This window comes from Procambarus clarkii, chromosome 60 (assembly GCF_040958095.1).
Source record: "Procambarus clarkii isolate CNS0578487 chromosome 60, FALCON_Pclarkii_2.0, whole genome shotgun sequence".
In the NCBI taxonomy this organism is placed as follows: Eukaryota; Metazoa; Arthropoda; class Malacostraca; order Decapoda; family Cambaridae; genus Procambarus; species Procambarus clarkii.
Window position 1 is genome coordinate 16,875,666 of NC_091209.1, and position 16,255 is coordinate 16,891,920.

Sequence of the window (16,255 nt, forward strand, 5' to 3'; positions counted from 1 at the left end):
GTGAAACACTTTGGAACCCTCTTTCCCCCCTCTCCCCCACTCACAGAAGCAGTGTGACAATGCTTCCTTTCACCCTGATGCCCCTGTTCACCGAGAAGTAAATAGGTACCTGGGCGTTAGACACCTGCTACGGGCTGCTTCCTGAGGATGTGTGTGTGTGTGTGTGTGTGTGTGTGTGTGTGTGTGTGTGTGTGTGTGTGTGTGTGTGTGTGTGTATGTATGTGTGTGTGGATGTGTGTGTGTGTGTGGATGTGTGTGTGTGTGTGTGTGTGTGTGTGTGTGTGTGTGTGTGTGTGTGTGTGTGTGTGTGTGTGTGTGTGTGTGTGGATGTGTGTGTGTGTGTGTGTGTGTGTTAGAGAGAAATATATGTAGTAGATATAAAAGAGGATAATAGATTGGTTAGGAAGGTGGGGCCCAAGAGCTAAAAAAAAAAAGCTCGAGTCTGCAGACACAAATAGTAAATACACACACATTATCTCTTTTTTTTAAATAAGACATTCATATATATATATATATATATATATATATATATATATATATATATGTGTGTGTGTGTGTGTGTGTGTTTATATATATATACACACACACACACATGCAGTGGGGGGGGGGGTTACAGGAGTAGATGAACTCCTATTATCAAGCATAAAAATTGCCCTTACTCGTAAGTAATGTAAACATTTCTTAAAAGTTTCCTTGGAACACGACCCACAATAGTTTTACAACCAAGATCCCAATTACTGCTGGGTGAACAGTTGCGGATTGGTGCCCAGTCAATCCTCCCCGGGTTGATGTGTGTACAGCTAACTACTGAGCGTCTCAAGGATACAGCTTGCAACATCTAATTCTCAGGTACCTGTTTACTGCTAAGTGAACAGATGTATTAGATGAAAGAAATCTTTGCCCAAATGATTCCGTCCTGACGCGACACGTTAAACACGTCATCATAGATTGTGAGGCCAAAGCTTAGCCTATTGCGCATTGTAAACGGTACTGAGTTTTACAATGATGCTGTCAATTGATAGTTAAAATCGTACCTCTAGAACCTGACTATTTAATGAGCTCATTATGTAATCTAATAAGAAGTTACAAAGAAGTTGCGCTTTGTCATGGGTTCGTATCCTGGCCCGGGGAGGATTTACTGGGCGCAAATCCTTAACTGTAGCCTCTGTTTAACGCAACAGTAAAATGTGTACTTGGTTGTAACAACGATTCTTCGCGGCAGGGGATCGTATTCCAGGGACCTGCCCGAAACGCTACGCGTACTGGTGGCTGTACAAGAATGTAACAACTCTTGTATATATCTCAAAAAAAAAAAAATCATATTAGGAACATGATGAAGCTGGAGCCATCCGGGGTAGGAGAGCCTTCATATAGTCGACTGGTTTTATTTCACACGTTTGGTTATTTACAATATAAATATGTAACATTCCTTCGGTAACTTCAGTGTAACAGTAACAATATGTCCTTCCCTCTAGCTCTGCCTCCCTCCCCCCAGCTTCCCACACCTGCCTCCCTCCCCCAGCTTCCCACACCTGCCTCCCACACCTGTCTCCCTCCCCCAGCTTCCCACACCTGCCTCCCTCCCCCAGCTTCCCACATCTGCCTCCTGACTCCAGCTTCCCACACCTACCTCCCTCCCCCAGCTTCCCACACCTGCCTCCCTCCCCCAGCTTCCCACACCTGCCTTCCTCCCCCAGCTTCCTACACCTGCCTCCCTCCCCCAGCTTCCCACACCTGCCTCCCTCCCCCAGCTTCCCACACCTGCCTCCCTCCCCCAGCTTCCCACACCTGCCTCCCACCCCCAGCTTCCCACACCTGCCTCCCTCCCCCAGCTTCCCACACCTGCCTCCCACCTCACTAAAATCTAATCTCAGGTAAAAATAACATATTGTGTGTTTACATTTGTGAGAGACGTGATCAGTGACGGTGTCTCATTACCATTACAGATGTGCGAGTGAAGGTGGTGGCTGGCCAGATAAACACGAAGAGGGAGGTGGCGCCAAGAGATGCGGGGGGGGGGGGGAGCCTCCCTTTCATCCATTTCTCTGATGTGAGTAGCAAGCTGGGCGATACATATATAAGGCCTCTCACTCTGGCTTTCTAACCAGAAGAGTCTCTGTTTTCTCACCAGGTAGGCGTGCGAGAGAGCAAGAGAGAGAGAGAGAGAGAGAGAGAGAGAGAGAGAGAGAGAGAGAGAGAGAGAGAGAGAGAGAGAGAGAGAGAGAGAGAGAGAGAGAGAGACTGAGAGAGAGAGAGACTGAGAGACTGAGAATATGAAATATTTGACTTCAGTCACATTTACCCATAATATCTCTGTATTTCTACAGACAAGCATCACTACTACCATGAGGGCTGTGTCCAAACTCTCCTGCAGTCTCCTGCTGCTCGTGCTGGTCTCCGTCGCCCTCTCCGGCAGGGGCGTCATCGCTACCCCGCTGCCCCAGCACCTCCGCCAGTCATCTGAAATCCACGGCCACGGCAATTCCGAATCTATCCACCACCACCGTCCTCCAATCCACGGCAGTTCTGAATCAATCCACCACCGTCCCCCAGGCCACGCCACTCCACCCACGTTCCCCGTCACTCCAACGACCCATATCATTCCAACGACCCATTTCATTCCAACGGTCACTACGCCCATAGGCACCCATAATGAGGCCACAGTCCTGCATTCGTTTGTTCTCTGTATTCCTACGATATTGTGCCAAATTAACAAGAAATGAAGCGGGTCTTGTTTACTGCACACGTCGTCTGCTGTGCACGTCTTAGGCTGTTACGTTATTGTTAGATTAATCTTACTGTTACCTGTTTGACTGTTATGTCTGTTTGGATTTGTATTGTGACACACTGTAGATTTTGATGTTATTTTGTCGTTACTTGTTTCATATGTGTATCATCGCTATATGTTTGTCACGGAGGACAGTGTGTGTGTGTGTGTCAACTACCAAACATTCTTTACACACACACATTGTACACAGTTGCCAAAATAAACACCACGTGTTCCCCTTTAACTTGTGTTTGCACTACCTCTCGTGGCTCTTGGTTGGCTGGACCTGATGTTGTAACAAGATCCAGGTGGACGTCTCAATGGGACAGGGTTAGGAGTATACTGATCTTACACACACACACACACACACACACACACACACACACACACACACACACACACACACACACACACACACACACACACACACACACACACACACACACAATGGTGGTGGAGGCCAAGACCGTCAGTAGTTTCAAAGCGTTATATGACAAAGAGTGCTGGGAAGACGGGACACCACGAGCGTAGCTCTCATCCTGTAACTACACTTAGGTAATTACACTTAGGTAATTACACACACACACACACACACACACACACACACACACACACACACACACACACACACACACACACACACACACACACACACACACACACACACACTAACACTAACACATACACAAATCCTATCCCTGTCTATCCCACCTCTTCCCAACTTGAACTTCCCTCTCACCAACCCACTTTACAAGTGCTTTCCTTTTTGCTCTGATCAACGACCTATATCCTCATCTACACCCAAATCTAACTCTCATATCCCATATCAATCCTGCCCAGAAGAGGCATCTTTTCCCTTTTCAGCTGTCGCATTCAGCCAGAGCACATTACACAGTGGTGGTCGTTGGCCCGCAGTTAACACCTTCATACAGATGGAATCACAAACAAATCAAGTGAACTCAAGGAGAAGACACCTGAAGAAAATCCAGATGTAATTGTGTTTCAAGAATCCAAACTTTTTATAGGTATTATATAGCAAGAAAGGAGAGGGAGTTACAGGCAATGAGTCACAATAACGTGGCTAAAGTATGTTGACCAGTCCAATCGACTTGAGAATGGTCCAGGACCGAATGAAACGTCGTTGTCCCTTCACCTTCTAAGTGTGTGGTCTGGTCGGCAGAGGGAGTTAGTCAAGTTTCGGTCCAGGACGGACCGAAACGTCGTTGTCCCTTCACCTTCTAAGTGTGTGGTCTGGTCAACAGAGGGAGTTAGTCAAGTGTTGTGGGTCTGCATCCTGGAGAGGGTCAGTAATTCCACCTTGCCAGTTAAAGTTGACCTTGTGTTGCATCCAGCGACCCATAGAAGGGTATCCCCTCCTTCAGTGGCCTGTGAAAATAATGTTTGTGGTGGCGTTGGGTCGATGAAGCACATGACTAAATGTCCGCGAGGAGGCTTGAGGTTCACGCCCTGCTCCATTACAAATACAAATACAAATATTTATTCAGGTAAAGTACATACATTCAAGGTGAAATACAGAAGTTGATGGATTTATAGATAGAGCTAGTACATACAGTGCCGAAAGCCACTATTACGCAAAGCGTTTCGGGCAGGAAAAACACTAAAACTAAAACTTGATACATGGTATAGGGGCCTCGTAGCCTGGTGGATAGGGCGCAGGACTCGTAATTCTGTGGCGCGGGTTCGATTCCCGCACCCGATTCCCGAGGCAGAAACAAATGGGCAAAGTTTCTTTCACCCTGAATGCCCCTGTTACCTAGCAGTAAATAGGTACCTGGGAGTTAGTCAGCTGTCACGGGCTGCTTCCTGGGGGTGGAGGTCTGGTCGAGGACCGGGCCGCGGGGACACTAAAAAGCCCCGAAATCATCTCAAGATAACCTCAAGATGGTACACAGTAAAAAATAGTCAACTTCCTCCATCAGAAAAAGTATTAAGTCTTGAGAGTAAATATGTCAGCATTTGCCATTAACGTAAACAGTTCCCCCAAGACCACCTCTTACCTATATATTGAACTTCTTTATACCCGGGTAGCGATGAAACTGTTCAGAAGAGGGTTGAACACTGGCTGTTGGACTGCAGCCGAGACAAGTGCAGACTTCGAACCCCCAAACATACCAGCGATACAAAGATGCGAGAAACAACTACACGGCAGTGAGGAGAGAGGCAGAAAGAAATTTTGAAAAAGGGATTGCGGACAAATGTAAAACAGAACCAGGTCTATTCTATAAATTCATAAACAACAAATTGCAGGTAAAGGATAATATTCAGAGGTTGAAAATGGGAAATAGATTCACGGAAGATGAAAAGGAAATGTGTGAAACACTAAACGAAAAGTTCCAAAGTGTGTTTGTACAAAATGAAATCTTTAGGGAACCAGATACAATAAGAATTCCAGAGAACAACATAGAACACATAGAGGTGTCTAGAGACGAAGTGGAAAAAATGCTCAAGGAGCTCGGTAAGAACAAAGCAGCTGGCCCAGATGGCGTTTCACCATGGGTTCTGAGAGAATGTGCATCTGAGCTCAGCATTCCACTTCACCTGATCTTTCAGGCATCCCTGTGTACAGGAATCGTAGCAGACGGGTGGAAACAGGCTAACATAGTTCCAATCTACAAAAGTGGCAGCAGGGAAGACCCCCTCAATTATAGACCTGTATCATTAACAAGTGTAATAGTGAAAGTATTGGAAAAACTAATCAAAACTAAATGGGTAGAACACCTAGAGAGAAATGATATAATATCAGACAGACAGTATGGTTTTCGATCTGGAAGATCCTGTGTATCGAATTTACTCAGTTTCTATGATCGAGCCACAGAGATATTACAGGAAAGAGATGGTTGGGTTGACTGCATCTATCTGGACCTAAAAAAGGCTTTCGACAGAGTTCCACATAAGAGGTTGTTCTGGAAACTGGAAAATATTGGAGGGGTGACAGGTAAGCTTCTATCATGGATGAAAAATTTTCTGACTGATAGAAAAATGAGGGCAGTAATCAGAGGCAATGTATCAGAATGGAGAAATGTCACAAGTGGAGTACCACAGGGTTCAGTTCTTGCACCAGTGATGTTTATTGTGTACATAAATGATCTACCAGTTGGTATACAGAATTATATGAACATGTTTGCTGATGATGCTAAGATAATAGGAAGGATAAGAAATTTAGATGACTGTCATGCCCTTCAAAAAGACCTGGACAAAATAAGTATATGGAGCACCACTTGGCAAATGGAATTTAATGTTAATAAATGTCATGTTATGGAATGTGGAATAGGAGAACATAGACCCCACACAACCTATATATTATGTGAGAAATCTTTAAAGAATTCTGATAAAGAAAGAGATCTAGGAGTGGTTCTAGATAGAAAACTATCACCTGAGGACCACATAAAGAATATTGTGCAAGGAGCCTATGCTATGCTTTCTAACTTCAGAATTGCATTTAAATACATGGATGGCGATATACTAAAGAAATTGTTCATGACTTTTGTTAGGCCAAAGCTAGAATATGCAGCTGTTGTGTGGTGCCCATATCTTAAGAAGCACATCAACAAACTGGAAAAGGTGCAAAGACATGCTACTAAGTGGCTCCCAGAACTGAAGGGCAAGAGCTACGAGGAGAGGTTAGAAGCATTAAATATGCCAAAACTAGAAGACAGAAGAAAAAGAGGTGATATGATCACTACATACAAAATAGTAACAGGAATTGACAAAATCGACAGGGAAGACTTCCTGAGACCTGGAACTTCAAGAACAAGAGGTCATAGATTTAAACTAGCTAAACACAGATGCCGAAGAAATATAAGAAAATTCACCTTCGCAAATAGAGTGGTAGACGGTTGGAACAAGTTAAGTGAGAAGGTGGTGGAGGCCAAGACCGTCAGTAGTTTCAAAGCGTTATATGACAAAGAGTGCTGGGAAGACGGGACACCACGAGCGTAGCTCTCATCCTGTAACTACACTTAGGTAATTACTTAGGTAATTACACACACACACACACACACACACACACACACACACACACACACACACACACACACACACACACACACACACACACACACACACACACACACACACACTCACACTCACACACACATAGGCTATTTAACACAAGGGGGCACACGCACAAAGGGACACAGGTTGAAACTGAGCGCCCAAATGAGCCACAGAGATATTAGAAAGAACTATTTTAGTGTCAGAGTGGTTGACAAATGGAATGCATTAGGCAGTGATGTGGTGGAGGCTGACTCCATACACAGTTTCAAGTGTAGATATGATAGAGCCCAATAGGCTCAGGAACCTGTACACCTGTTGATTGACAGTTGAGAGACGGGACCAAAGAGCCAAAGCTCAACCCCCGCAAGGAAAAATAGTTGAGTACAGTGCCTCATTATACCACCACAGTCATAAAGTTGGGACAGGTAGACAAGCCCACAGAGAGACAGAGAAAGAGATGACAGAGAACGAAAACATGCTGAACACCCATCGCTGTTCACAACCTCTACGGGACCCGTGTGTGTGTGTGTGTGTGTGTGTGTGTGTGTGTGTGTGTGTGTGTGTGTGTGTGTGTGTGTGTGTGTGTGTGTGTGTGTGTGTGTGTGTGTGTGTGTCCCCACAAGGTAAAAGTGAAGGTACCTGCGTCTATTGCTAATCCCAGATATACGACGCTAATCTCCTACCTTTCTCCTCCTTCTCTCCAGCCGCACCAAACAACCGTCCCTCTGTCCGTTCTCCCGACGTGACAGGCGTACAGTATGTGAGCTTTTACCGTACCGGCGGGCGTACGGACGTGCGATATTCCACCGGACGCACTGTCGCGCCCGGTTAATTAAGGGGTAAGGAATGGCTAATCGGTTGGGTGCATATTTCCATTGCTTTCGTATATCACGTAACATTCTGTTTGCATAGTGGCGTCCTTAAGGTTGCAAAAAGTGGTGTGTTTATAGCGTGTGAGCGAGTTGCACACTTTATGTTCCTGGGTCTGTTGAACACAGAGTCCTTAACGAGGTCTGTTGAACACAGAGCCCTCCTTAGCGAGGTCTGTTGAACACAGAGCCCTCCTTAGCGAGGTCTGTTGAACACAGAGCCCTCCTTAGCGAGGTCTGTTGAACACAGAGCCCTCCTTAGCGAGGTCTGTTGAACACAGAGTCCTTAGCGAGGTCTGTTGAACACAGAGTCCTTAGCGAGGTCTGTTGAACACAGAGCCCTCCTTAGTGAGGTCTGTTGAACACAGAGCCCTCCTTAGCGAGGTCTGTTGAACACAGAGCCCTCCTTAGCGAGGTCTGTTGAACACAGAGCTCTTCTTAGCGAGGTCTGTTGAACACAGAGCTCCTCTTAGCGAGGTCTGTTGAACACAGAGCCCTCCTTAGCGAGGTCTGTTGAACACAGAGCCCTCCTTAGCGAGGTCTGTTGAACACAGAGCCCTCCTAAGCGAGGTCTGTTGAACACACTAACATTCGTGTAGAAGTTTATTGAACACTGCCATCATTGTAGAGGTCCGTTGAACATACTACCATCTATGTACAAGTCTATCTAACACACTTGTATGAAAATTCCCCACCAAGTCATACTTAATATTTTACCAATAATTGTAATTGTATATACACAAGGAAGATGCGTCTGCCGCTGCGGTATTGCCTCCATTATATTTAATCATCAACTAAATCATAATATTAAACCGAATAATTGTAAGTAATTCTGCTGTTAATAATTGTAATAATAATTGTAAATAATTCTGCTGTTATCTTTGTAGAGGAGCGCCCTGTGACGTAACATGTCACGTTTCATCAGGGCAAATGGGGGGACAGTTGACAAGCCGCCTGCTTCCTGTCCCCGTCGTCGAGGCCACTAGTATTAGTGGCCCCCTCAGGTAAATTCAGGTATGCAGGAGAGCTATAACAGGCGGATTAATACAATTCACTTCCTTCACTAAATAATGACTGCATTATAGTGAACGAGCATTAATCTTAAATTATAATTTAATAAGATACAATAAGGATCTGATTTAACATGCACTCTTCGGAGCAACCACTTGGGGGGCTAGACGGTAGAGCGACGGTCCCGCTTCATGTAGGTCGGCGTTCAATCCCCGACCGTCCACAAGTGGTTGGGCACCATTCCTTCTCCCCCGTCCTATCCCAAATCCTTATTCTGGCCCCTTCCCAGTGCTATATAGTTGATATGCCTTGGCACTTTCCCGTGATAATTCCCTTCCTTCCTTCTCGGAACTAGTCAAATAATTAAGCGTCTATGAATACACTTGAGGAGGGGAATCTTAGCCATCTGGCCGAGAGGTAACAGACGAGGCAGCTCCCATCACCAATTCTCCCAAAATTGCGAGGCACCTTCGGGGTCTCTTACTGTACAAATCGACCTCGTCACCTCTTGCGAAGTACCTTCTTCTGGTTCTTAGTACAGCAATAAGTACTTGGCCAGTGTACAGTTATTAGTGCTAGTCAAGGTTAAGAGATAGGTGACCCAACTTAAAAGGGGTAAGATTCCCCCACTAATAAATGACATAGATTACGAGATATAATTTATGCCATATAAATGATAGCAGAAATTATATTTTGACTTCGTTGGCAGGTCTTGTGACCGGTGGAGGAGAGAGATGCCGCCGAATGACCTGGGGCCAGATTCACGAAAGCACTTACGAACCTGTACATCTTTACTCAATCTTTGGCGGCTTTGTTTACAATTATTAAACAGTTAATGAGCTCCGAAGCATCAGGAGGCTGTTTATAACAATAACAACAGTTGATTGGCAAGTTTTCATGCTTGTAAACTGTTTAATAAATGTAACCAATGCCGTCAAAGATTGATGAAAGATGTACACGTTCGTAAGTGCTTGCGTAACAGCTTCGTGAGTCTGACCCCAGACCACTGAGAAACACCTTAACAACGTGTCTACATCGTGTCCAGGATCCCCTCCATAACCAGGACCTCATCATCACAACAGCTGAGCTCTCATTTATTTCATGAACCCCGGGATAGAGCAAGATAATTAAACCAAGTTCAATTAACACATAAACATTAAACAAATAAATCACATTAAATAAATTGCTTGTTCTAGCTTAATTTAAAACAATTTCTACCTCCTCAAGTTTGTGGGTTATTTTGTGATGAGATTTAATAATATACAGTCCACTAATTTACTCGTTAATTTAAAGTTCACAAATAAATTAAAATTAAAATAGAATTAAATAAATATCTCCTACAAGTCCATCCACGCAGATCTCTCTGGAATAAACTACCTAATCTATCATTACAATCCTTCCAGAAATTGGACAGTTCTCTGGTCGTTCAACTGGACAGTTCTCTGGTCGTTCTACTGGACAGTTCTCTGGTCGTTCTACTGGACAGTTCTCTGGTCGTTCAACTGGACAGTTCTCTGGTCGTTCTACTGGACAGTTCTCTGGTCGTTCTACTGGACAGTTCTCTGGTCGTTCTACTGGACAGTTCTCTGGTCGTTCTACTGGACAGTTCTCTGGTCGTTCTACTGGACAGTTCTCTGGTCGTTCAACTGGACAGTTCTCTGGTCGTTCTATGGGACAGTTCTCTGGTCGTTCAACTGGACAGTTCTCTGGTCGTTCTATGGGACAGTTCTCTGGTCGTTCTATGGGACAGTTCTCTGGTCGTTCTACGAGACAGTTCTCTGGTTGTTCTACACGACAGTTCTCTGGTCGTTCTACGAGACAGTTCTCTGGTTGTTCTACACGACAGTTCTCTGGTCGTTCTACGGGACAGTTCTCTGGTTGTTCTATGAGACAGTTCTCTGGTTGTTCTACACGACAGTTCTCTGGTCGTTCTACGGGACAGTTCTCTGGTCGTTCTACACGACAGTTCTCTGGTCGTTCTACACGACAGTTCTCTGGTCGTTCAACTGGACAGTTCTCTGGTCGTTCAACTGGACAGTTCTCTGGTCGTTCTACGGGTCAGTTCTCTGGTCGTTCTACGGGTCAGTTCTCTGGTCGTTCTACACGACAGTTCTCTGATCGTTCAACTGGAAAATTCTCTGGTCGTTCTACGGGACAGTTCTCTGGTCGTACTACGAGACAGTTCTCTGGTTGTTCTACACGACAGTTCTCTGGTTGTTCTACACGACAGTTCTCTGGTTGTTCTACACGACAGTTCTCTGGTCGTTCTACGGGACAGTTCTCTGGTCGTACTACGAGACAGTTCTCTGGTTGTTCTACACGACAGTTCTCTGGTTGTTCTACACGACAGTTCTCTGGTCGTTCTACACGACAGTTCTCTGGTCGTTCTACACGACAGTTCACTGGTTGTTCTACACGACAGTTCTCTGGTCGTTCTACACGACAGTTCTCTGGTTGTTCTACACGACAGTTCACTGGTTGTTCTACACGACAGTTCTCTGGTTGTTCTACACGACAGTTCTCTGGTCGTTCTACACGACAGTTCTCTGGTTGTTCTACACGACAGTTCACTGGTTGTTCTACACGACAGTTCTCTGGTTGTTCTACACGACAGTTCTCTGGTTGTTCTACACGACAGTTCTCTGGTTGTTCTACATGATATAGTGATTAGCGCATCAGTGAAAGGTATTACAAGTGTCTTAGTATGCAAGAAGGAGAAGGTTGTTGGGAGTCCATCTCCGGGTCCTCTGTGACGATGTCTCTTGTTGTCTTAAGTGTTTGGTCTCTTGTTGTCTTAAGTGTTTGGTCTCTTGTTGTCTTAAGTGTTTGGTCTCTCTTGTTGTCTTAAGTGTTTGGTCTCTTGTTGTCTTAAGTGTTTGGTCTCTCTTGTTGTCTTAAGTGTTTGGTCTCTCTTGTTGTCTTAAGTGTTTGGTCTCTTGTTGTCTTAAGTGTTTGGTCTCTCATGTTGTCTTAAGTGTTTGGTCTCTTGTTGTCTTAAGTGTTTGGTCTCTCTTGTTGTCTTAAGTGTTTGGTCTCTCTTGTTGTCTTAAGTGTTTGGTCTCTTGTTGTCTTAAGTGTTTGGTCTCTCTTGTTGTCTTAAGTGTTTGGTCTCTCTTGTTGTCTTAAGTGTTTGGTCTCTTGTTGTCTTAAGTGTTTGGTCTCTCTTGTTGTCTTAAGTGTTTGGTCTCTTGTTGTCTTAAGTGTTTGGTCTCTCTTGTTGTCTTAAGTGTTTGGTCTCTCTTGTTGTCTTAAGTGTTTGGTCTCTTGTTGTCTTAAGTGTTTGGTCTCTCTTGTTGTCTTAAGTGTTTGGTCTCTTGTTGTCTTAAGTGTTTGGTCTCTTGTTGTCTTAAGTGTTTGGTCTCTCTTGTTGTCTTAAGTGTTTGGTCTCTCTTGTTGTCTTAAGTGTTTATTTCTAATTGGAAGTCTCTCATTTTCTCGTACTCTCTTCTTTGGTATAATCTTTCCCACTTGTCCTAAACCATGCTTTGTATATATATATATATACAAAGGCAGGCTGCGTCAAGGAAGGCAGGCTGCGTCAAGGAAGGCAGGCTGCCTCAAGGAAGGCAGGCTGCCTCAAGGAAGGCAGGCTGCGTCAAGGAAGGCAGGCTGCCTCAAGGAAGGCAGGCTGCCTCAAGGAAGGCAGGCTGCCTCAAGGAAGGCAGGCTGCGTCAAGGAAGGCAGGCTGCGTCAAGGAAGGCAGGCTGCGTCAAGGAAGGCAGGCTGCCTCAAGGAAGGCAGGCTGCCTCAAGGAAGGCAGGCTGCGTCAAGGAAGGCAGGCTGCGTCAAGGAAGGCAGGCTGCCTCAAGGAAGGCAGGCTGCCTCAAGGAAGGCAGACTGCCTCAAGGAAGGCAGGCTGCCTCTAGGAAGGCAGACTACCCCAGATAAGTACATAAGATACAATATCTCTAACCAATCGATGGGAATAACAAGTCTTACCCTATTCGTGTAGGATATGTTCCCGCGACACCAATCCCATCCCACTCAGCTCTGACACTCCCCGTTTCGATAAAGGTCTAAGTACAGGCTTCCTGTCCCCCTCTCCCCCCCCCCCCCAAAAAAAAAATTGAAATTTGACATACTTTTCCATTTGATGGTATACAAATATTACTCCGTACCTCCACATATTACCATGGGTGTTGTTCCTCGCTGTGGGAGGTTCGTTGTGGGTGGGTCTGCAGTCTTGTGACTTGAAGGGGAGGTGGGGGCAGAGGGGGAGGAAATGGGGGGGAGGATTAGAAGATGAATAATAAATATTTCAAGCCCATACTCTCCACCACTGCCTCCCCACATACTCCTCTCAATCTTCTACATCAACCTCGACTTCAGCTTCAATTCCCCCTTCCCCTCTACAATGCTTTAACCTAAACGATTATAACGACCACTTGTATGATAATGTGAGTATGTTTACTAAGTGGAGGGGAATGGAAATTACGGCCAGTGGAGGTGGGTGAATGGGTGGGTGGGTGGGTTAGATGTAGGTGGGGTCATGGAGGGTTGGGATAAAGTCCAGCCTCCCGAAACTTACTGATCACTTGAATTATAAAGTGGCTGATATATATATAAGGAAGTTTGATCTGACTTTGTTCACCAAGTGTGTGTCTACTGGCTCGCCAGGTGTGTCTACTGCTTCGCCAGGTGTGTCTACTGACTCGCCAGGTGTGTCTACTGCCTCGCCAGGTGTGTCTACTGCCTCGCCAGGTGTGTCTACTGCCTCGCCAGGTGTGTCTACTGCCTCGCCAGTTTGTCTACTGCTTCCCCAGGTGTGTCTACTGCTTCGCCAGGTGTGTCTACTGCCTCGCCAGGTGTGTCTACTGCCTCGCCAGGTGTGTCTACTGCCTCGCCAGTTTGTCTACTGCCTCGCCAGCGTGTCTACTGCCTCGCCAGGTGTGTCTACTGTCTCTCCTTCATATCTTCTCTCTCTTCTCATCTCCTCTACTGCATAGATGACATATGAAATTCATAATTCTCCTCATTTCTTGACCAGCGACGCCTTCGCATCTGAGAAGGTCTAGGGTTCGACTCCCAGTGACCCGGAGTTCGACCTCCCAGTGACCCAGAGTTCGACCCCCCTTCCCAGTGACAGGGAGTTCGATCCCCAGTTGTCCAAGTGGTCGACCACCGGTTCGTCCACCGGTTTTTATTGTACATTGGTATGACTAGTAGCCGTCTTCCAGCTGCCTGGCAACTCTCCTTTGACTAGTAAATCATTAAAAAACAATGTAAGAGGTATACTGAGGCCCCCATTTATAGCGTCTTTCAACTTACGTGGTGATGCGTTGTGAGGTTGTATGGCTTTAGTCGTGTCTAGTCTTTATGGTAGCCTCATTACTGTGTTGTCACCTCACTGCTTGTGAGTGTGTCCTCATCTGTTAGCTCTTCTCTAACCACGGGGGCAGTTGGTGCGACTCAGTCGTTAACACCTCATGGAAGCAGGCATTAGCTTCCTCACATATTTCCTTGTTTTTCTCTGTGTGTTATCCTTCCCTTTTGTTAAATTTAGATTTTGTTAAATATAACCATTTTTTATTCACTTCTGATACTTGAGTATCTGTTTCTACTTCTGATTCTTGAGTATCTGTTTCTATTTCTGATTCTTGAGTATCTGTTTCTGCTTCTGATTCTTGAGTATCTGTTTCTACTTCTGATTCTTGAGTATCTGTTTCTACTTCTGATTCTTGAGTATCTGTTTCTACTTCTGATTCTTGAGTATCTGTTTCTACTTCTGATACTTGAGTATCTGTTTCTACTTCTGATTCTTGAGTATCTGTTTCTACTTCTGATACTTGAGTATCTGTTTCCACTTCTGATACTTAAGTATCTGTTTCTACTTCTGATTCTCGAGTATCTATTTCCACTTCTGATACTTGAGTATCTGTTTCTACTTCTGATTCTTGAGTATCTGTTTCCACTTCTGATTCTTGAGTATCTGTTTCTACTTCTGATACATCAGTTTTCATTCTCTTATGTCTCTCGTTTCAGTCATTACAAATTTTAATAGAAAGTTCCTTTTAATAGAAACTTCCACAAAGTTTGTGCCCCATGTTCTCCTGTAGTAATGAGGAGTTCAGGATTCCCAGCCTATCACTCCACCATTTTAGTTCGTTGTCGTGATCAGAAATGTTGCGTTCATTATGTGTGTTGTATTGTGTTGCTGTGTGTTGTGCATCATTGTATTGAGCAGTCTACTTGCGTGTGTGTGTGTGTGTGTGTGTGTGTGTGTGTGTGTGTGTGTGTGTGTGTGTGTGTGTTGTACATCACAAAACTATATTTCTCATTTTCTCCTTAGAAAACCGCCACCAGCACTAGCACCATCATGAAGGTTGTCCCCATCACCATCACCTTCCTGCTGGTGGTGAGCCTCGTCACCCTCTCCAGCAGGAGTGCCATAGCTGCCCCACCCCCGCAGCCCAGCGACCAGCCAGCAGCAGCAGCAGCCTCTGCCCGCCTCATCATCGTGCCCTTCCCGCTGCTCAACTCGCTACATGAGAGCGAGGCATCATCCTCGGCCGCGGGAACGGCGTTTCTAACTGCGGCAGAAGCCGCTTTAGCCGCCGTGGGTCTCGCCGGGGTGGCCTCCTCCCTCACAGGGATCAACACCGCAGGTGTCGCAGGTGCCGCAGCTGCCGTGGAGACCGCTGTCGCTAATGCAACAGCTGCGGTAACAGCAATAGAGACGGCAGCAGCCGGCACAGGGGTCCAAGCCTCTACAAGTCTATCCAACATACTCTCCTATCTTCAGTCCGCGTTGACATCTGGCTGATGGAAGGTGAAGAGGGCGAGGTCGCTAGAGCGCTCTTGTGTTCCTCTCGTGCTTCATTTACCTCTTGAGTTACTCTTGAGTCACTCTTGAGTCACTATTAAGTCATTGTTGTGCCCATGTTCATTCACATCATCAATCACTTGTTATTTCCTGATATTTGTATGTATTTTTTTATACTGTTATCTAAGTCAGTGTTGTGTTAAGTCAATGTGGTACTGAATGTGGTGCTGTCACTGTTGCCTTGTGGTAAATGTTATTGGTCACTGTTGTCTAAATTACTGTTGTCTAAGTCACTTGTCTAAATCACTGTTGTCTAAGTCATAGTTATCTAAATCGCTGTTGTCTTGTGGTAAATGTTACTAGTCACTGTTGTCTAGGTCACTATAATCTAAATCACTGTTATCTAAGTCACTGTTGTCTTATGGTACACATCATATCTATTACTGCTATTCACCGTTGCCTTCATAGTGGGACAGTGAACTATGCAGTGACTAAGGGGTTGTTAAGAAGTAACACTTGCATTCAGCTACTTAAATAAATGTGATACATATTTCTGGCATGTTTCCTTGTGACGTCTCTCGACCTTTGACCCCCTAATTCAACCTAAACCCAGGTTAGGTTGACCTCATATCATGGCCACAATATCTAAGAGCAACGTCAATTCAACGTTTTCAACGACGTTGAAATGACGTTGATTCGACGTCGAAGCACCGTCGCTTTTGGATACTGTGCCGACTTAGTACACAAACTTCCCTCCTGGAGAGAGAGAGATACATAAGGAGAACGTCAAGTACGTTTTCTGCTAAGACGAAACGTAAGAAAGGGTGG

The 16,255-nt window shown here is 45.3% G+C and overlaps 1 protein-coding gene and 2 long non-coding RNA genes across 3 annotated transcripts in view; 2 read left to right on the forward strand and 1 right to left on the reverse strand.

The window, feature by feature from the left end:
* LOC123766764 (uncharacterized) overlaps window positions 1–3,011 on the forward strand; it is a 113,930-nt gene extending 110,919 nt beyond the window's left edge. The window contains exons 3-4 of the long non-coding RNA XR_006773858.2: window positions 1,947–2,050; window positions 2,328–3,011. This is a non-coding gene — a long non-coding RNA (uncharacterized lncRNA). The remainder of the gene's footprint in view (window positions 1–1,946; window positions 2,051–2,327) is intronic.
* Window positions 3,012–7,634: 4,623 nt separating this feature from the next.
* On the reverse strand, window positions 7,635–12,798 carry LOC138353893 (keratinocyte proline-rich protein-like). The gene is made up of 4 exons (XM_069307311.1): window positions 12,783–12,798; window positions 10,770–11,315; window positions 10,057–10,715; window positions 7,635–7,769 (listed from the first exon to the last, which is right to left on the reverse strand). Exons 1-4 carry the CDS (start codon window positions 12,796–12,798, stop codon window positions 7,635–7,637), a joined length of 1,356 nt encoding a protein of 451 aa, XP_069163412.1.
* A 355-nt stretch (window positions 12,799–13,153) lies between these two features.
* Window positions 13,154–15,979, forward strand: LOC138353982 (uncharacterized). The gene is made up of 2 exons (XR_011223363.1): window positions 13,154–13,551; window positions 14,954–15,979. It is a non-coding gene; the product is annotated as an uncharacterized lncRNA (long non-coding RNA).
* Window positions 15,980–16,255: the final 276 nt, after the last annotated feature.

What these genes read in the sequence shown, in the direction of transcription:
- LOC138353893 (XM_069307311.1), bottom strand. An exon ending in TGAACGATCAGAGAACTGTC is followed by an intron (nt 10,716 to 10,769) that starts GTGTAGAACGAC and finishes ACTGACCCGTAG; the next exon opens with AACGACCAGAGAACTGTCCA. An exon ending in GTCCAATTTCTGGAAGGATT is followed by an intron (nt 7,770 to 10,056) that starts GTAATGATAGAT and finishes TGTGTTCAACAG; the next exon opens with ACCCAGGAACATAAAGTGTG.